Source organism: Phoenix dactylifera, chromosome 1 (genome assembly GCF_009389715.1).
Source record: "Phoenix dactylifera cultivar Barhee BC4 chromosome 1, palm_55x_up_171113_PBpolish2nd_filt_p, whole genome shotgun sequence".
NCBI lineage: Eukaryota > Viridiplantae > Streptophyta > Magnoliopsida > Arecales > Arecaceae > Phoenix > Phoenix dactylifera.
This window is the reverse complement of record NC_052392.1, coordinates 15,880,244-15,901,465: the sequence shown is the minus strand read 5'-3', so window position 1 is coordinate 15,901,465 and position 21,222 is coordinate 15,880,244. Positions and strand designations below refer to the sequence as shown.

The following is a 21,222-nucleotide window of genomic DNA, read 5'->3' as shown; positions in this document are numbered from 1 at the left end:
CTTCCCATGACAATGTAACTCAGTTGTAAATACGATAATCTTCAATCAAAGTCGGATAGCTTCTTTTTGCCTCCCTTTACCTCAAAAAAAAAAAAAAAAAAAACTTCAGAACAGTCAAAGAAATAATTAAAATTTCTGTTTCTTCTTTTGTTTTTTTCAAAAAGAAACAGGACGGTTGCGTTACTGGCCACTACCTTCGTGTAGACTTAGATGAAGTTCCTTTCTCATGAACCAAATCAGGAGATGGCCTCAGGGGTACATCGGTTAGGAAATTGCTGCCTGATCCACGCTACAATTACAGAAGCAGCCAAAACAAAGAGAAGAAAAAAAAAGGCAGGAAGGTCCTTCTCAAGTAACAACTGTTAACGGTCCAAAAATGCACCACGGTCAACTCAAACAAGGAGGAATAGCAGCAGTTTTTTATGGCGCGGCAGAGAAATAGAAGACAGAATTGAACCTACTCCCTCAATTCATCTGAAGCAAAATTTCCTTTGTAAGCCAGGAGTCATACAAGTTGGTGATAGCCAGTTGTGCCAAAATGACATGAAAATTTGTCTGGAAGAGCAAGAAGACAAGCTTGTCCATGGTGATTTTACTTTGATTTTATAATTTGAAATGTAACAGTGATTTTTTAAAAATTTGAAATGGTGTTCATATATATTGACAATTACATTATACTTGTCTACTAGACAACTATTCAGTATATGACAATAAATTGGTGCACAGAAAAAGGTAGGACTCTAGTTACAGACGGGATGGAGTACTAAATCTTTATTTATTTTTACATGTCAGTTTATAGGATGATAAATGAACAAATTTGCATCATTTCTACAATACAAATTATACAGTTAATGAATGACAACCATTGAAGTGCAGTAACGTGACTGACTGAGTGAATTAAAGGCATTATGATTTAACAAAACCCAGGACCATTACCATCAAGCTTTATCCCAAGTATTCATGTCAGCTATATCAATCCTCATCCTCGTTTAACAAAAACCATACATCCGCAAACGGGAAACTTCCCAAGAAAAAGACGTGAACTAGCAACGTGTCCAAGATCAGATGGTAACCAACCGCACATAAGAAACTACGAAAAATCCACTAGAAGTGGGAAAAGTAAGTAACTTTTGTGACTCATGTTAAAGACAGTCGTCTCTTTGATGAATCAAAGAGACGAGTGTCATGTGACCCTCCATAATTGGGTTATAGCTAATAAACCTCTACCAGAAAATTGGGTTTCATGTGGCCCTCCATGGTAGTTTAAGTGCTTCCAAAATCTTACATGCTTAAATAGATCCTTGTTCATACGCATTTCTTATTGGTATTGTTGATGGACAGAAAAAATAATTGCTCCTATCAGATGCTACGATTTGGTCTTTGTGGACAAGGAAGTCTTCAAACACAAGTTTTCAGTCTCAAATGGACAAGAAATTATGAAATGCCGGCAACGGTACTAATGGGATCTTGGTTTCAGTTAACTGTTACATGATGGTAGAAATATTTTAAAAAAATGTGAATCGGGAAAACAAGTTAAGCTCATCAACTAAATATATACCAAGAACGTTCTATTTCAAGATAAAAGTGCAGAAAACTTATAAACAAGACCACAAATATGGCTAAGGGCCTGTGAAGTGTAACCTACAACATACAAACCTTGCAGAAACAAACTCTGCTTCAGATTAAATGATCCTTTTGGGGCCCAGTGATCTACATCATGAAACCCCAGAGTAAACAAACTCAAATTCCAGTGTTTTCTCGTCATCAGAAATTTCATAAGTCAAAAGGATCAATTACAAGATTAAAAATGATTAGTTTGATAAAATTGGAAAACGCATAAGACATGGGACTATAAATCCACTACTTTCTGCACTTTAGAATCATTCCATGTGCTCTCGTTACGTTACAGAAGATGGAATCAGGGACAAGGAAGGAAAAAGAAAGAAAGGAAAGAGTACAGCATTCAATAATCCAGTAAATGACGGTTCCTAGTAAACTTTTAAAAAATGGCAAGCATGCAAAAACTCGGAATATGGAAAAATCAACCAAGACTTGACAAAAGAAGGTAGCCTGATGAGAGACCATGCCACCTACGAGGACATACAACATGCAGATTTGGTCCCACTTGGTTGCTCCTGTCCAGGGACAACTATCTTAGTTCCTTTTAGTAGGCTTGAGTTCCCCCCGGATTCAGGCTCCTCATTGGCAACAAGAGCCTTCTTGCTAATGATGCGGTAAATCTCAGTGAGGACAGTCAGGAAAGCAGTCTCAACATTAGTGGCCTCGAGTGCAGATGTCTCCATGAAGAAGAGGTTCTCACGCTGCGCAAATTCCTTTGCATCCTCTGTGGGGATGGCACGAAGGGTCCCAAGGTCCGACTTGTTCCCAATGAGCATGATAACTATGTTCTTGTCGGCATGCCCACGTAGTTCCTCCAGCCACCTTGCCATGTGATCAAATGACTGGCGCTTGGTCATATCATAGACCAGCAATGCCCCCACTGCACCTCTGTAGTATGCACTTGTCACTGCCCGGTACCTAGCACCCATCACCAGCCAGAGCATCAGCATTAGAATTGCCAAGGAACTTGAGAGGAAACAGTTCCTCCAATTATAAGGAAAATAATGACGTAAATAGCTTAGCTTCACAATTAATGGCTCTTTGTAGTTTCTTAGAATGGACTGCCCTTCAAAAGATAGCTTCCAGAGCTAAAAAGGCGACTAGTTTCAATTTCTTGAGAAATAATTGATTCTGTTTGCCTAATTTTCTTTCTATGTTTAACTTACAGGATAGCTGAAGGAGTTCAAGAGTAAGCTGGACACATTTCCTTAAGGTTGCAGGTATTGAGCTTCACAGATAATTCTTATGACATATCGGCTTGGTGCTTAAATGCAATCTTATTTTAAAAAATTCAGCATAAAATACTTAAGGAGGCTATAACAAACAAGGAAATCTCAAACTTTGTGGCTGGAGTTGAGGATCATTCACTATCTGAAAGGACTTCGCAGACAGTCATGAGAATGTCATAACAAAATGAATGAGAAAGCAACCACAGCTGAAATTCCATTTTTAGGGCATAAATATTGGTTCATAAAATTAAGAAACATATATAACAGGGAACTAGGTCTGTCTATACTATATTAAAAAGTGTGAGCCGAGGTTTTTCGGTCAGTCAAATTTGACCATATCAGAAAATATTTAATACAATTAATGAAACTTAGTATTATATAGATTGTCCCCATGTGTAAAGTTGGAATTATAAATAGTTCTCTTATTAGAAAACAATCTTATTTAAATCTACAAAGAGGTGCATAAGAATACTGTTCAAATTACCTCGTTTTCCTCTCTATCACCTAACCGTCCTGATAGCCATCACTCTCTCACTTCTCCAACCATCATCATGGCATGTATCTTCCCAATCATAGCCACCTCCCAAATCCCAAAATGGTGTTTTCATCTTATGAAAGAAGTGTTTTTATATTCACTAATCCATTTTTCAATTCTTATTAGACTCGCTGAGCATTGCATGTGCCTGAGGACTAGTATAAGTAAAAGACAAGCAAATATAATAACAAGAAGACAAGATAGCCAAGGAGTCGATCCGTCCAGAAACGTCATCAAAGATCCAAAGCATTCTCATCACATAGCCAGAATCATAAGACCCAAATTGAGCTTGTTCAGCTTCTTCTGCACCTCTCACCAAGTAGTGGGAATCATATCGCAAACCTTAAAATCTAAAACATTCTTAATGTGATCCAGCCAAAACTGATGCAAGGCGACCAAATTTTCATCAGATAGTTTGACCAAGATTAAGTGTGAGAATGAAAAGGAAACTATGAAGCCTTTCGAAAAAGATAGCATCAGGCCTTTCTCTCTTCCAAATCTTACTCTAATAAGAGAACCAGTAACAAATTACAGATTAAACAAAAGCAGGAAACTTAATAAGGGAATTTAGGCCAGATATAGCCCTGCATATTCGTAAAATCTCCATATGTTGATTTCCAACAGATAGGTCTTACTAGGATTTAAGTGTTAGCGCATATCAGCGGGAAGATACCGCACGAAGCCCGTGCCAGCAACCAGCATGGGATTGGTACCAAGTACCATACAAAAGGTGTTAATCTTTGATTCCCTTCCCAATATGTGTACATTGGGTTAAGACTAAGACTCAAGAAGTATACATAACAAATCTTATTTATATAGAAAATTAAATAAGTGTCCATTTGCTCAAGAAATTACAATATAAATAAGAAAAAACCCTTCATTGAGTTTGATAAAAGATAGTTTGGGTTTGAATTTTAGCAAAATATGATCGATTTTCCAACTCAAATATAAGATCCAGATCTCTGGATTAGGTCAAATAGTAACTTTTTATACCAGCAAATGTCTTAAATCTCAAAAGCTCAGAGGTTTTATTATACCCTAACAGTGATAAGACCCAGAGATCCTGCAACAAAAGACTTATGTTTTAGTCTCCATCTTGTTTTCACTTAATGACTCAAATTAACCCATAATACTTCAACCGGCAAACATGGCTCGTTCTTTACAAATCTTAATCTCCAAAATATTTGAAGTTAGAAAAGATTACCATCTATTATGATTTATAGAAATGGAGACAATAAAAACGTCATGAAAAACTCAATTTAGAGGCCTTTTTTTTTACATAAGAAATTGCAATCGTAAGAGAGAATTGAACACCATTACATCATAAAATAATTGTGGTGGCATTGATCCTTCCAATAGAAAAGCTTGTGATCTCCCAGAGAGAATTGAAAACAAAATCGCAGAAACTCAAATCACAGAACCATAAATCTCAGTTAAGAAATAAAAGGAATGAAAAAGTAAGCCCATCATCCATGGTTGATCAATCTAAATATCTAAGTCAGACCCATAACGGAAACAAAGAAGACCTATCAAAGCCAAGAGATTTATTCAAATAAAAAAAACTCACGAAAGGTTAGATAGGGCCGACAAAGATTTTCAAGTTCAAGAACCCAAATCAATCCTTTTGTAGATTCGACAACAGCAGCTAACCTAGATCCAGAATTCCAAAGAGAAAGCCCATCAAACCTAAACAATTATCAAAATTTAGTTACACCACCATGCTACCCAATTCTGCACCAACCAACAACACCTAAATCCGAGACCCATGAAACTCTGATAATAATAATAATAATAATAATAATAAATTAATAATAAACCAAACAGAATTTCCCAAGAAACAAAATCAAGAGACAATAAAACGCTACCGTTCTTGGCCGGCGGTGTCCCAAATCTGAGCCTTGACGGTCTTGTGGTCGATGGTGAGGGTGCGGGTCTGGAACTCGACGCCGATGGTGGCCTTGGAATCCAGGCTGAATTCGTTGCGGGCGAAGCGCGCTAGCAGCTGCGATTTCCCGACCGCCGAGTCCCCGATCAGCACCACCTTAAACACATAGTCGATCTTCTGGTTGAATTCCCCGTAAAGATTCGACATCCTCGCTTCCCTCTCCTTACTCTACGACCGAGTCGACGACCGACAGGAGATCCGAATCCGATCAGGAGATATCCAGGAGGAGGTGAAGACCATCTGATATGGATCTCCCTCTCTTCTCCTCTGTTCTCTCTTCCACCACTTCTACTTTTATATTCCCTGAAATATAATAGAAGAGAGGATCGAGGAGAAATGGTAAGGCAAAAAAATAAAGGAAGAAGAGAGCAAGGTGCGGTGCGATCATGCGCACGCTTTTGACATGGCAGCGCACGCAAGGTCCCACGGCTCGACTCGTGCGGTCATTTCCGCATTCTAAGTTTTCCACGAAGATTTTTATACTCCCATCGTGCCGGGTCGCCTCTGCAAACTTCGCGTCAATGCGATTCCAGACAAAGCGGGCTCACGTAGTGGAGGCCAATTTATGATGTTAAGAATCTCCAAAACTAAAGCCTAAACGAGAGACACTACAATTTGTTGAGATCTCCACTGCGTAGGTCGTAGCACGTGCGCATATGCATGCGTAATTATGTGCTTTAAGAATCGAACTGGAGTCATGTGGCAACTTTTTTTGTGAATTGAGTAAGAGAACCAGTTTATTTGCGCTATTCAAAGGCTCGGTCTGGAATCTCATAAAACAAAGTTCTAAGAGCTCGCCTGGAAAAACCATGCAGCCAAACTAAAAATGCTTGTAATAACTCAAAAATACCTTTGAAATGGTATGGTGAATTGTGCCAAAAAAATGAAGCAAAGTGAATGGTGGAAAGAAGTTGAGTGAGTATTTCGTGGATTTATTATTCAAGTAAAATTGAGCAAGAGAGAGAACTAGTTTATTTACCCTATTCAAAGGCTCTGTCTGGAATCTCATTTTCACATCCTGCTATCTATCGATTCTATCTCCATGTCAAAGCACAGTGGCAAGGTATAATATTAGCCGATTTCAAGCAGTGTTAGAATATAATTATACACCTTCAGCATCCCTGCCTTGTTACATGCAAAGAGGTGGCAGATGACACTGACATAATATTTTGTAATCACCATGAAAGTTAATGGTGCGGGACAGGATTTGTCAAATCCGAAGAACCATAGGAAATCGATTTACCTGGTCAGGAGTATATTACCATCAATTAAGAGATCAAAATTGTTTCGCCAGAGCTTTTTTTTTATCTTAATCTGAGAGCCAGTATCTTGAACTGCAGTCTACTACAAGCAGATGAAGCAATATCAAGATCTCATGCATCACACGAAAAACTAATTGGATAGCCTAGTATGCAGCAAAGCAGCGAAGTATTAACCTCTTCCTATCAAAACTGAATGGAATCTTTTCTTTCAAAAGAGTGCTGGAATCAATTTAAGACCGAAGGTATCATATTGTCAGAACAGAGAAGAAAATATAGGAGTAAAGTATCGAAAATATCATATAGTGACTGCCGATGGAAGGAATAATGTAGTATCTAGCTTGAGCGATGTCTTTCCTTCTTATACTTCTCTGAGTAATGTTTGATCAACCACTGCCCATACAGATGGCATGGCATCAATATCTTCAAGCACTAGCTTTATATGCCACCTTTCTTTAATTCCAATATCTGAAAATGAAAAAGTCAAGTATCAGGGAAACTTAGATCAGGATTAATCACAAAACAGAAACAGATTTAAAAGGATCAGTTGATAAAAGAAGGTTACAAGATATTTTCGAGCATGTAAATACTAGATATATTTAAACCATAAACCGATGGTCGAATCTCAACAGAACATACTTCTAAATTTTCAAATTTCAAGAAAACCATAAAGCATCCCAATGTTCAATAGCATAATATTGTGTAAACTTGGCAAAGTTCTTGATCATAAGACTACCATTAAATTGTCAAAACTTCATTAGGATTGCAGAACTAGCAAAAATTAATGGTCCCATTGCCTTACTGGTTGTCCAATGCAACAGCCCTAGGTCAACTTATTGGCAACAGCAATAGCTTTTTAGCTCAACCATACGACCTGATCATGCAGTATGTAATATCACCATCACAAAACTATATTTCTAACATGAGTGTTAATATATGTGTGATCGAGAATCCTCTTTAAACAAACTCCTATTCCTATGCAATCAAAATTGGTTACAGTAAGGGCCAAAACCTGTCGCCAATGCAAAAAAAAAAAAAACAGTAAAATAATGAAAATCCACTGCCTGCATCATGTTCAAGGGGCACAGTTGTTGCAAGGAGTAACCAGCCTCAAATCTACCTGTCAGTTAGCTATCTGCCAATGTGATGGGGTCTGGTGGAACAACTGCAGCAATCGCATATGGAGTGCTTCTCTAGACATATATATGGTGAATGCACTGCACAAGGCCCACTTGGATGCATATGATAATGTAAACAAAACAGCAGAGCTTATGCATTTGTGAGTACATATACCAACTATAAACTATCATTGATAATACATATATTCCCATGGTATATTATGCAAAAGTTGGTCAAATTAGCAATATTAAATGTATAAGTTTAGGCATATACCTAGCAATATTAAATGTATAAGTTTTGGCATATACCTAAGAAATTGTTGGGACAGTAGGTGTATAAAAAAAAAAAAAAATAGAGATAGAAACTTGTAGGCTTTGAGGCGTATCTAAAGACACTATCTTTAGAACGTTATTTGTCCCCACTCCTAAGAGTTTGCTAATGGGTTACAGACAAATACGTTCCTAGAACACAACAAGCCTAATGAAATAAAGTACTACAACTAACAAAGCCTATTCTGATATGCTATTGTTGTTGTAGTGTTTGAAGAACACAGGGAGTCTTCTATTTATAGAATTTCATATGTCTTTTTCAAGAGTCACAACCCTTGCCAAATAATTGAAGTTATTTTAACCGTACAAAACAGTTACTGGCAGATAGATTTAAACTTGAAATTTGCACCATTTAAATAAATATTGGTTGTGAGTATTTGAACTTGAACAATAGCACCTTTTTACAGCACTGTTTCATACACATCTCTTACATGAGTTACACTCCTTCACGTGGGACCTATGCAAAGCCCAATTATTCAATCAAACAAAACCTCAACAATCTCCCACTTTGATTGTATAATTGTCAACAATTTTATATTAGAAGAATAATCATATCATTATGAATACAAGAAGGTGTATAACAACTTAAACCTTCAATTAGTAAAAGTACATCAAGTTGTGTCAGAGTCATTGGTGGCCTTATCTTTAAACCAATTACTCTATAATGACAAAACGGAAATACTATACACATAATGACATCTTGTTAACAAAGACTTCAAATAAAATGCTTTAGCACTATTATGGCCATGTGCTATTCCTGGTTTCATGAACAATCCAGAGAGCAAACCTAAATTGTCGTGAGAAGCGGCACCACCTCTACGTTCATATAAGTGAAGTCCCTTTGTGCCTCCATTGCTTAAACACTTTAAACCTCATTAGGAATGTAATTCATCCCTCTTTTAACGTAATGGACAACACTGATGCACATCTTTTCATAGAAAATTTCTTGAGTGGAGCGCACAATTTATATCAGTGTTGCTAAGTCACTTATCAACAATTTGTTTTTACCCATTAAACCTTTGACTAGTAAATTTCTGCTTTTGGGTTGGGTTACGATTGTTGGTGACTAAAGGAAAAGGTTTTAGTCCTAGATGGTGGCACGAGGGGTGGCGCGGGTTTCGTTATTCGGAACCCGTCTGCTAGGGTTGTGGCTGCTGGGGGTAGTCATTTATTTGACACTTCGGTTCCGAGTGCGGAGCTGAGAGCTGCCTGGGCGGGCCTTCGACACGCCCGGTGTGTGTTACAGGCCAGGTCTATCATTCTAGAGGGTGATTCAGCCACCGTTATCAGTTGGATCCGGAGGGTCCTAGGGGTGACGGCAGTGACCATCCCTTGCTCCGTGATATTTGGGCTATGGTGAGGGATGGACGGGCCTTTCAGGCCAAGCATATCTATCGTGAAGCTAATGGTGCTGCGGATTGGGTGGCTACGTGTGTAGCTCGTCATTCCGGAGGCACCTCGTGGACTAAAGATGGGGAGCTGCCTTTGGCACTCCGAGGTATCCTATTTTTTGACTTTATTGGGCGTATCCGTACCCGTCAGGTATGATCCACCCGCATTAGCAAAAAAAAAAAAAAAAGGAAAAGGTTTTAGCCCCATCTCATTAGATGTTACCCTTACCACTTCTCTAGGTAGGCCATTGGTAAAAAGGGTCAGCCAAGTTCTTACTTGACTTCACATATCTAATTGTTATTATTCCATCACGTATCAATCGTCTTACAAACTCATGTCTTAGACTTATGTGTCTTGCCATTGTATGTACTACTGTAAGCTCTTGATAGGGTATCTTCACTATCACAAGGAATAGAAATTGGTGGCATTGGATTAGGCCGCAACTTAATATCCAATAATAAGTTTCTAATCCATTCGACCTCCTTGCCTGTTGCCGCTAACGCTATGAATTCAGATTCTATAGTTGAGTGAGATATACAAGTCTGCTTCTTAGATGCCCATGAAATAGCTCCACCACCAAGGAGGAATAACCATCCAGTTGAGACAATATCTCCCATGTTAGTTATCCAACTAGCATCCATGTAACCTTCAAGTGCAACAAGAAAGTCCCATGGTCCTCTTAAGATAACCAAAGACTCTACTGACTGCCTTCCAATGCTCTCCACTGGGATTACTTGTAATTGACTCAATTTACGAACAGAAAAAGCAATATTCGATCTAGTACAATGCACAAGATACATTAAACTACCAATAGCACTAGCATACTCAAGTTGTGCAATTGCTCTACCGGAATTCTCAATTAATTTAACACTTGAGTCAAAAAGTGTGTTAAATTTTTTATGGCCAAGATGTTTGAATTTCAAAAGCATCTTCTCAATATCATGTGCTTGATACAAAGCATAGCCCCCACTATGTTTTCTAACTTTAATTCCTAAGATAGTGTCAACTTCTCCCAGATCTTTCATTTTAAAATTAGAATTTAGATACTTCTTAGATTCAAGTATGCCCAACATGTTTGTACCTATGATCAACATATCATCGACATACAAACATACTATCACACCATATTCTATTTGAACTTTGAATAAATGCATTTATCAACACCATTATGGAGAAACCCATTAGACAAAACACATTTGTCAAATTTTTCATGCCATTGTTTATGCGCTTGTTTTAAACCATATAATAATTTATTCAATTTACACACTTTATTCTCAATTTCTGAAAGGACAAACTCTTCTGGTTGTTCCATGTACAACTCTTCATTGATATCACCATTTAAAAACGCAGTTTTAACATCCATTTGATGTATTTGCAAATGATATATAGAAGACAATGCCATAAGAATTCTGATAGAAGTTATTCTAGCCACAGGAGCATATGTATCAAAGTAGTCTATACCTCCTTTTGTTTAAAACCTTTGGCTACTAATCTGGCTTTAAACATTTGCACAAAATTATATGAACCATATTTTCTTTTGAAAACCCATTTGCAGCCAATAGGTTTAGAAAATGGGGGTAGGTCAACTAATGTCCAAGTGTTATTAGACATAATTGAATCCATCTCATCATTTATGGCTTCTCTCCAAAATGCACCATCTCTAGAACAAATGGCCTCTAAATATGTCTAAGGATCAGCCTCAATGTTAAGTACTATAGGCATTTTATTTGTCAATTTTTCTCTATCTCCTTCAGCTAGAAAGTTTATTGATTGAGATGAGATAAAGTCTGGAGGTAAATCCTTCTCTTTTCTTGATCTTTGACTTCTTCTAGGTTCTTCACTAAGAATCAAAGACTTCTTTACATTATTCAAAGGTTCGGAATTTTGGGTCGCTACAACTTTAGAATCTGAATAAAATTCATTTTCAAAAAATTCAACATCACGGGATTCTACAATTGTATTTGACTCCAAGTCAAGAAATCTATACGCTTTGCTGTGTTCAGCATAGCCAACAAAGACACTTCTTAGTGCTCTAGGACCTAATTTAGTTCTCTTAGGGTCAGGAACCTTATAATATGCCAAACACCCCCACACTTTGAGGTATGATAAATTGGGCTTCCTACCCTTCCACAATTCATATGGACAAAGATTAGTTTTTCTAGAAATTATTCTATTATACAAGTAACATGCTGTACATAAAGCTTCACCTGACAAATTCAAAGGCAACATAGCATGCATAATCATACAATTTACCATTTCAACAAGAGTACAATTTTTTCTTTCCGCCAAACCATTTTATTATGGCGTGTAAGGTGCAGAATTAACATGTATGATACCATGCATTTCAAAAAAATTATCAAACTCATTTGAAAAATATTCTAAACCTTTATCACTTCTAAAACTTTAATTGTTTTATTCAGTTGATGTTCAACTTCAGCCTTATAAATTTGAAATTTTCCAAATACTTCATCTTTTGTTTTCATAAGATAAACATATGTATATCTAGAAAAGTCATCAATAAAGGTGATGAAGTATCTTTTTCCACCACGAGTTAAGACACCATTGAACTCACAAAGATCAAAATATATTAAATCTAAAAGTTCAATGGTTCTTTTAACTCCAGGAAAAGGTTTTTTAACTATTTTAGATTTCACACATATTTCACATTTATCACAATCAGAATCATGGTAATCAATTAATCCAAGTTTGCTCATGTTCTTAATTGATCTAAAATTTAAATGTGTTAATCTACTATGCCATAAAGAAAAGGACTCAACAATATAAGAAGAAGAAATATTATTCTCATTAATACTTAATTTAAATGTCCCATTACAACCATAACCCTTCCCAACAAATGTCCCATTCTTTGTCAAGACTAGCTTATCAGATTCAAAAACAACCCAAAAGCCTCTCTTAAATACAAGATGAATTGAGACCAAATTTTTTCTCATATCAGGAAAATGAAAAACATTCGAGAGAGTCATTGTCTTTCCCAAAGTGAAGTTCAACTCAACACTGCCTTTTCCAGCAACCTTGGCACGAACATGGTTTCCCATTTGCACCTCTTGGCTATTAGTTACTTATTCATATGTCTTGAAAAGAGATCTATCTTTACACACATGAAATGTAGCCCTAGAGTCAAACCACTACCCAAAAGATGTGTCTGCCATGTTAATTTTAGTCACCATGGCCACAAGTTTTTCTTCCACTATATTTGCAGACTCTTTCAATTTCTTCCTTGAACGACATTCTTTGGCATGATGCCCCTTTTTACTGCAATTGTAACATTTGTCGTTCTTTCTATTCCTTTTGTTGTTGGCATGGTTCTTAGATGTTTCGTAATTTTTCTTATTTGTATGGCTAGATCCGGCCTCAACAACCTGAACATTAGAATTAGACCAAATTTCTCCTCTTTTATCCCAGTTACAAGATTCCTCTTTGATTTGAAGATGTTTCTGAATCGGTTCTGATGAAAAATCTTCCACCTTATGCAGAAGCTACTTCCTATGATCTTTCCAAGATGGTGGAAGTTTTGCAATAATTGCTCCAACTTAGAATGATTCAGAAAGACTAATTTTGAAGCACAAATTTTATTAACAATACCTTGTAACTCGTGAACTTGATCGAGTATAGGTTTGTTATCAACCATACAAAAATCAAAAAAATCAGCAATTAAAAATTTATTCATACCTTCTTCTTGAACCTTATACTTGAAATCCAATGCTTTCCAAATTTCTATAGCAGACTTCATTTTCTTGTAGAAATTATATAGATGATTAGACAAACCATTCAAGATGTACCCACGGCATAGAAGTTCGTCTTCAGAACGTTTCGCCCTTTCCTCCTTTTGTTTGCAATTTCATTATTTGATGGTTCAGGGAGAGGTGTAAGATTGGGATCCAAAATATAATACACCTTCATTGCAGTGAGAAGAAAAATCATCTTGTCTTGCCAACGGGTGAAATTGCTACCATCAAATTGATCAAGTTTGATGAGATCTTGATTCATCATTTTGATTGAAGCCACACTCGTTTCTATCTCCATAGTTGCAAATAACGTTCTAAAATTGTTGAGATAGTAGGTGTAAAAATAAAATAAATAAAATAGAGATAGAAACCTGTAGGCTTTGAGGCGTATCTAAAGACACTATCTTTAGAACGTTATTTGTCCCCACTCCTAAAAGTTTGCTAATGCGTTACAGAAAAATACGTTCCCAGGACACAACAAAGCCTAATGAAATAAGGTACTGCAACTACCAAAATTGAAGGACTTTCACAAGAAGTCTTTCTAAACAAAAACTCTTCTGATAGGTTATTGTTGTTGTAGTGTTTGAAGAACATAGAGAGTCTTCTATTTATTGAGTTTCAGATGTCTTTTTCAAGAGTCACAACCCTTGCCAAATAATTGAAGTTATTTTAACCGTACAAAACAGTTACTAGCATATGGATTTAAACTTGAAATTTGCACCGTTAAACAAATATTGGCTATAAGTATTTGAACTTGAACATAGCACCTTTTCACAGCACTGTTTCATACACATCTCTTGCATGGGTTACACTCTTTCACGTGGGACCCAAGCAAAGCACAATTATTCAATCAAACAAAACCTCAACAGAAATTAATATACAGAAAAAGAAAAGTAGAACAAACATTCACGACAAATTTATATTATGTTGGATTCTAATATTTCCATGTAACATATGCATTATAAACTACCAAATGATTTATCATTTTAAGAACATCATAGCTTTTGTTCATTCTTTTTTCCTTAGTTATTTGAGGCTCGGGAGGGTGAGCCTTATTGCAATGGTAAGGTTGTTCTATTGTGACCTGAATGTCATAGATTGAGAACATGAAAACAACCTCTCTACATACAAGGGTAAGGATTGCATAAATTTAACCCTCCTTAATCCCCACAATGGTGGAAACCTCGTTCACTAGGCTGCCCATTTGAGACTATGCTAAGTTGTACCGGTGAAAGCGTCATGAAACTACTAAAAAGTTGGATGAAGTAGCCCCTCAATCTCAAACATTTGCAAAACTGCACCTAGACCTATATCCATAACGTCAAACAAGGTCAGCCATCTCGTCTCAAACTGTCTGATTCGGGGCATACCAATCCGAGCTCATCGGTTACTAGGAGAGTTTGGGTTGGTACAGTTCTCGAACCGGCTCAAATCAAGCGGACTACCTCATTCCACTTGGTTCAGGGTGGTTCGAGCAATTTGGGTCTTCAATCTTAAACCTTCTTATCTTCCGATCCGTGTTGTCTCTCTCATGCTAGGGTTAAGGTTCCGTCATTGCAACTATAATCGAAAATGACAACCATGGACCACCACTATGCATCCCTTCCTCCACATCTCTCTCTTCCACTCTCCATTCGACATAACTTGATATCCTAGAAACCCTCAACACCCCTACCCCTCCCTCGAAGCCTTGCCCATGCAAACCCAACTTTGCCCAAAATCCCTGAACCCCCTAGCTTCTTTCCTCTCTCTCTCTCCCTCCCTCCCCTTCTCCCTCTCCCTCCTCTCACTCTCCCTCCCACCAGTTCTAGTGCAGCTCAAGTTGGTATGATACCTACCGATATCATATTGAACCGGTAGCTGGTTGGTACGATCCTCTATACTAGTTCAGCAAACTTTGATATCAAGATTGAAATATTATTGACCTAAATTCTTCCTAATTAACATCTCTTTTGATCTCTTTAGTTATTTCTCTAGCCTGGCAAGCACCTACTCTGGTCTGCAACAAATAAGAAATATAATGGCCGTTCTAAAGCTTGGTTGAGTTCTTTAGTGCAATGTTTTAAAAGTCTCTGACATTTACGGCAAAGAATTGCAATATGAACTAAGAATATAGTTGCATATAAAGATCAAACAGAGAAAATACCAAGGTGATATTGAGAATCTAAACCCATCTCTTTTGTGAAACTCTGCTCTTTGATTCTGACTGATTATGCCTTCTAGCTCTTTTGAAATCTCCACCAGAAGATTCTGATCTCCTTGGTTTCAATGCCACAGCTGAGTCAGCTCTGTGAGTACTATAACTTTGTACAACAGGATTAACAGATCTCCGCTTCAGGAAGCTATCTCTTGATCTGGACAAGGAACTAGCAGAATTTGCTGAAGGTTGAGCCTGACTCTTGATTGCTTCTGCGCTGCAATCTTGCACAGTGTCATATTTATGTGGATCACGGGACTCTTTAGCAGGACTAACAGAATGTTGATTCGGGAATCTATCTGTCGAGATGTTTGAGGAACCACATGATTTTGCTGATGTCAGACTTGTAACAGCTCCCGATTTGTACCATTGAGGACTATCATGTGTAACCAGACTGCGACGACGGCATTCTTTATGCTCAACTGGAGAATCAGAATCTGACGACGATGGACTTGTGCTGCTCAAGTCGTAGAGAATATTACTTGCCATGACTGGAAGTTGCAAACTACTGTTTGATGCAGCAGAAGATGGCCTCTGAAGCCTCATCAGTTGAATAGCCTGTATTACATTTGAATTCAGTACAGACACATCTAGAGAAAGAAATGATGATCTTTATGTTTTACAAACTTTAGCAATCAGCATTGTTCAGTTTCACCTTTTGCTCTAGAACTACCATATCTTTCTTTAATCTTGTGATCACCATGTTTTTCCTTTTTATGATCTCTTCCAGCTCTGCAATTCTCTGTCATAGAGGGGACAAAAAAAAGATGAGAAACCCACCATCATATCCTTTAAGCTAAACAAGATTAAAATACATAAATACCTTGGAGGCAGCAGCACTAGATGCATGTGCAGCAGCAGTCAGTTCCTTTATGGTGGCATCTTTCTCTTCACATTCCTTTCTGAGATTGTAAAACTCTTGCCCTTCTGCCAGTGCACTCAGCTGTATGCAAAACCACATTCCAAAGGTTTAAAAAAAGAAAGAAGGAAAAACTACCAAGCCAATGCATCTAAGTAGTCAACTGGACAATCCCCTAGGCGCATATGACCAAAGAAAAACTGCCTGTACATTCAGGTAATCAACCTAAAAATGTAGATAGAAATTTTACTACTGCAAATTGCAAATGATGAAAATATTACAACACCTGTGTATCTATAATGTGATCAAAACAGTTCATAATCAACCATATGAAATCTGAATGAATAATAGCAACCACTCCATACAGCAAAGTGATATTATGAAAAATCCACTTCGCATCAAGTACATAGCAAAAGTGTCTCCTCGTAATAGAGCACTTTATTAAAACAAAGAGACCTTTCTTTATCCAAAATGGGGGACAAAAAGGCTCAATACTGGTGCCAATTTATGATTCCTCAAATGCTGCAAGTGTTGAAAAGATGAATTATGGAGATGTAGAAGCTAGAAAGGAAAGGACAGAAGAAGGAATGAAAAAAGATTGTTAGGAAGATGCCCTAAATAAAGATTCTCCTTAAGATAGAGATTTTCCAACTGTAAATGCATATGAAATTATGGAAATCCAATATCATAATACAATGTCTAACACATTCAAGATCTCTAGGGGTTACACTCCCTAGAAACCTAGAAGGCCAAAGCGCCAACAGAAATAGGGACAAGGATAATAATTTAAAATAGGAAAAAAATGGCTTAAGAGAGAGAATATAGCCAACAGACATTATGTTCTGGCTTCGTCCATCCCTCTACTTATCTAAAATAAGAGATACCTTCAGGCTGCGTTCCAGGGTTAAGTTGTGATGAAAGTTAACCCATCTATTCCATCTTTTCAGCCAAACAGTCATTTGTGAAGCTGGGTTAAACCACTTTTTCTCAAAGGCAAAATAAGTTTTCTTAAAATCTGGTATGCAGTAAATGCTTCATTTTCTCACCTCCTAGCCCTCATAACCCACTTGACCAAGGAATAATGCTTTCTTGAAAGTTTAAAAAGGTGGAATAGTTTTTACCCTCCATTTCTTCCTCCAACTTACTCCACTTAATCTAGCTAAATTTGCTTTCTTGTTCTGAAACCTAAGTACCAAATGAGGCCTTAGACATTTGTTGAGATGAAATATTACAGCTATTTGTCCTCTTTTTCAACATTTACGAAAGAGTCTTAGACTCTCGGTCCAATAGTTCAGAAACCCACAGCCTGAAATGCAAAGACTTTGGAGCAAGACCACAGTGAAAAGTGAAAACCAGACTGTTTATATGACTTGGATTAAATTGTAAGTTGATTTGAATGGATTGTCAGATCGTTCCTCTTCAGATGCAGGCTCCTTGCTCCTTTTCTTTTCATTCCATTCTTTTTCTTTTTTTTATATATATGCTCAAGTGTATGTGAGCTATTGGTTCTCCTTTTCATGTTCGTATAATTTGGAGAAGCCTCACGTGGAGCCTGGTTTAGTGAAGGGCATAGTCCAGCCTCACACACAACAGGCCTCCACCCCTCTTTCACACCTTAAATGTGGGAGTGAGCCAACATTTCCACCATGGCAAGAAAAACCAAAATTATTGAGGAAGATTTTAATTTTTAAACCATAGATTGCTTGGTCCTTTTCCCATTCAGCAATCGTCTTTCATGGTCAACACTAATATGGGTTTCCATGATGCATCTATTTCTTTACAATTAGGAAATCCATGCATAAAAGACTCCCAAAATGTTTACACCCAAAAACGTTATTTAAAAACAAAAAAAACACTAAATCCAAGTCTTAGATAGGGTAACAACCTTGTTAAAAGTTTAATCTCAATGCAACCAACATATAATATTTAAGCCAAGATTATGCACAAATACCCCACAAACTTGATAAGTCAAATCAAAATCATGTTCCAAGAGCAACCTCACCTGAATGTCCATGGAAGATGTGATGCTGGAACAAATATCAGAAAGATCAGACATCCTGCGTTCCTCTTGCTCTCCTATGTTCACGTGGGTTGTCTTAAAAACATCGTCCTTAGCAGTGTCCGTTTCATTAACATCCTGCAAAAATAGCAAGAGATCAAAAAAAGCATTCATAGCAACACCACAAATTATATTCTCTATCCAGACAATGTAGCACTCCTACCCTTGTCCAAGTGGATAAATTCTTAGAAAGAGGAATAATCCCACTTTCTGGATTCAGCTCAGGAAATGGATGGTCATGGCTGCAAAATGCAGCTCCTTTCTGTTTTAGCATTCCATCAGCTGCAAACTGATCATCCACTGGGCAAGACTCTCTAGCATTTTCCATGGATTCATACTTCGAAGAGTTCAACTGTTCACACAGGTCATCAAGTTTCTGCTGCATGCTTAGAAGCACTTGGTCCTGCAGGATCAAATAGCACCAAGTAAAAAGACCTGATATCTATTGAACTCCTTGGGCATAAACAAAGTAGACAGAAAGCCCTGCAATCACAGAACCTTCAAGAAAACAACTTAAAGGAAATCCTGACATAATAATTATCTCCTACTGATAGATAGAAGACAATTAGAACTATAAAAGAAAAGGCTCTTCCTTTCCACAAAGAACCACCTCTGTTTCTGTTTTATAGTTTTTTTCATTCAAAAAGAAAACTTCAAAGCACCTAAATTTTCAAGAGCCCAGAACAGAGTAAAAGAAAATAGAAGCAAAAAAAGAAAAAAAAAATCGAGAGAGCTCGGCAGTCCCAACCAAAACGCCACAGGAATCTATTTCAATAAAAGCAAACCTCCAAAAGACGCAAAGTATATAGACAATGTGTTGAAAAAGGAAGAGGAATTATACAAATATAATCACAGGATGCGGCGTATTCACGAAATCTCCACGAAAGTTTGAGTTAAAAAGAAATATTGTTCGTTAAAAATAAAGCGTAACCCTGAGATCAGCGGATCGCCGCAACTGAGATATCTTCTGAGATTTCTTGGACTCGGCGACCGCGACGGCAACGATCGCGACTATGAGGACGCGATGGAGGGGGCTGAAGATCTCCCAAGCCGCGGCCTCCACTGGGCTCAAGCCCTGACCCACGGCACTCGCCGACGTGGCCTCCTGGGCGCCGACCAGCCGGCCCTGGAGGGAGACCCAGGCCAGCGTCCTCCTCGCCACCGGGACCACCCGGCTCGTCTCGCTGAAGCAGCTCGAGAGGCAGCGGGCGGAGAGGAGGCCGAAAGAGACGACGGCAGGGCGCGCGCGAGTCGCGCCCCAGCCGAGCCGGTTGGCGTCTTCGTCGTTCTCCATGGCGAGATGGCCGGGGAGGAGAAAGGCGGAAGAGAGGGCGACGGAGGCGCGATTTTGTAGGGAGGGGGGGTTTCAAATTTTGGGCGCTGGGAGTGAAGGATTCGGAAATGGGGTGATGCCACGTGGACGATGATGAGGTCTGCTCTTTCAATGGAGAGATTACTAGCCGTCAAAATAACGAGAAATTTTTGCCCACACTGCGTGGCCGTGCACGAAGCCAATCAACGCCCACTGGTTCCGAAGGCTTCCATTCAGCAAACACGTATCACGGTGCGGTATACGCGGCCACGTGGTGGACGAGACAATAATATTCTCCAGGAGAAGAGAGCAAAAAGTTCGGCATTTGGCGAAAATCTGGTTGGCAAAAAAATAAAAAAAGAAAGAGAAATTTTGGTAGCAAAGCTGTAGCATGCCCGTGGGGGGAAGAGGGGGTCGTGAAATTTTTAGAATAAAAATAAAAAACAAAATCCGGAAATTACAGGAGAGCCATTGTTCGAGAAATTTTTGAAGATTATAGTGCTTCCAAATATGGAATATAAACTAAGCTTTTATGTTAGCAAATCTAAATTTAAAATTTTTATGACTCTAAAAATTTTGAAGCTAATATTGTGTCACACATCTAAAATAGAAACTAAGCTTTCAATTGGCACAACTGCTCAAATTATTTGGAGTTGATATCAATTTTTGGCATGTATAAACTTCTTTTTTTACACCATACTGCAAGCCGAGTGTGCTGAAACTTTTTTTGATTTAAGACTATGCTTAGTAACATTTATTCAAGGAAAAAATCATATCCAAGACAATTATGGATTACGACAAGTTGCTGGGATGGTACCTCCATGATCTTATTGGTGCCAACAAATCAAATTGTACTCTCTTTTTTTTTGCTAGGATAGATGACTCATACTAATCTAGTATGAATACATCCAACAAAATTAAAAAATAAAATATCATAAAGAGCCATCAAAATTGCTACTAAGTCAGTCCTTAGCACCTCACCAGAATGCTCTGCCATGAATGAAGCCACGAAGTCTGTAGCCTTGTTCTCCTCACTGTAATCATGCCCGGTAAAGAATGAAGTGCCCTTCCTCTCCAACCTCCAAGTATCCTGCAAAAGAGGGTGTGTAACTACCGCCCTATTCTATTTCTGGATCCACCCAACCACCATAGCAAAGTTGCCCTCAACATAAATGAAATCAACTCTCAAGACTGGCAATGCATAAATGATGCCCACCCAAGTTGCGCTCAGTTTTGCTCCGGAGATTGAGGTACCAAAAATCGGACTTCCGCTTGCAGCTAAGAGCCTAGAATCCAAGTCTTTGATCATAAACCTTGCTTCGCCTCTATTGCCATCATTTATCACACTATCGTCGAAGTTGATATTAAGGAAGCTCGAGGGTGGGTGCTCCCAAGTGATTAAAACCATCTGAGTCGCTGCAGGAGCTGAAAAGAAGTCCCAGATGTCCCGAGCTATCATAAGCTCTTCAACAGTAGGTAGGTGGATGATCTTAGCAGTCTGAGCTAGAGTTCTCTTCAAAATAAATCTCAGCGGCTGGTTGCTATCCTCAAAAATTCAATCATTCCTAGCTAACCAAATATCGTAGGCAACATATACAACCCTAATACTGGGAGGTCTAAT

The 21,222-nt window shown here is 38.1% G+C and overlaps 2 protein-coding genes across 2 annotated transcripts; both read right to left on the bottom strand.

The window, feature by feature from the left end:
- Nucleotides 1-1,793: 1,793 nt before the first annotated feature.
- On the bottom strand, nt 1,794-5,777 carry LOC103705373 (ras-related protein RGP1). The gene is made up of 2 exons (XM_008789058.4): nt 5,250-5,777; nt 1,794-2,538 (listed from the first exon to the last, which is right to left on the bottom strand). Exons 1-2 carry the CDS (start codon nt 5,474-5,476, stop codon nt 2,091-2,093), a joined length of 675 nt encoding a protein of 224 aa, XP_008787280.1. The 5' UTR covers nt 5,477-5,777; the 3' UTR covers nt 1,794-2,090.
- Nucleotides 5,778-6,760: 983 nt separating this feature from the next.
- Nucleotides 6,761-19,644, bottom strand: LOC103705371. The gene is made up of 7 exons (XM_008789056.3): nt 19,221-19,644; nt 18,453-18,692; nt 18,233-18,367; nt 16,195-16,314; nt 16,027-16,113; nt 15,321-15,929; nt 6,761-7,056 (listed from the first exon to the last, which is right to left on the bottom strand). Exons 1-6 carry the CDS (start codon nt 19,581-19,583, stop codon nt 15,339-15,341), a joined length of 1,536 nt encoding a protein of 511 aa, XP_008787278.1. The 5' UTR covers nt 19,584-19,644; the 3' UTR covers nt 6,761-7,056; nt 15,321-15,338.
- Between the last annotated feature and the right edge of the window lie 1,578 nt (nt 19,645-21,222).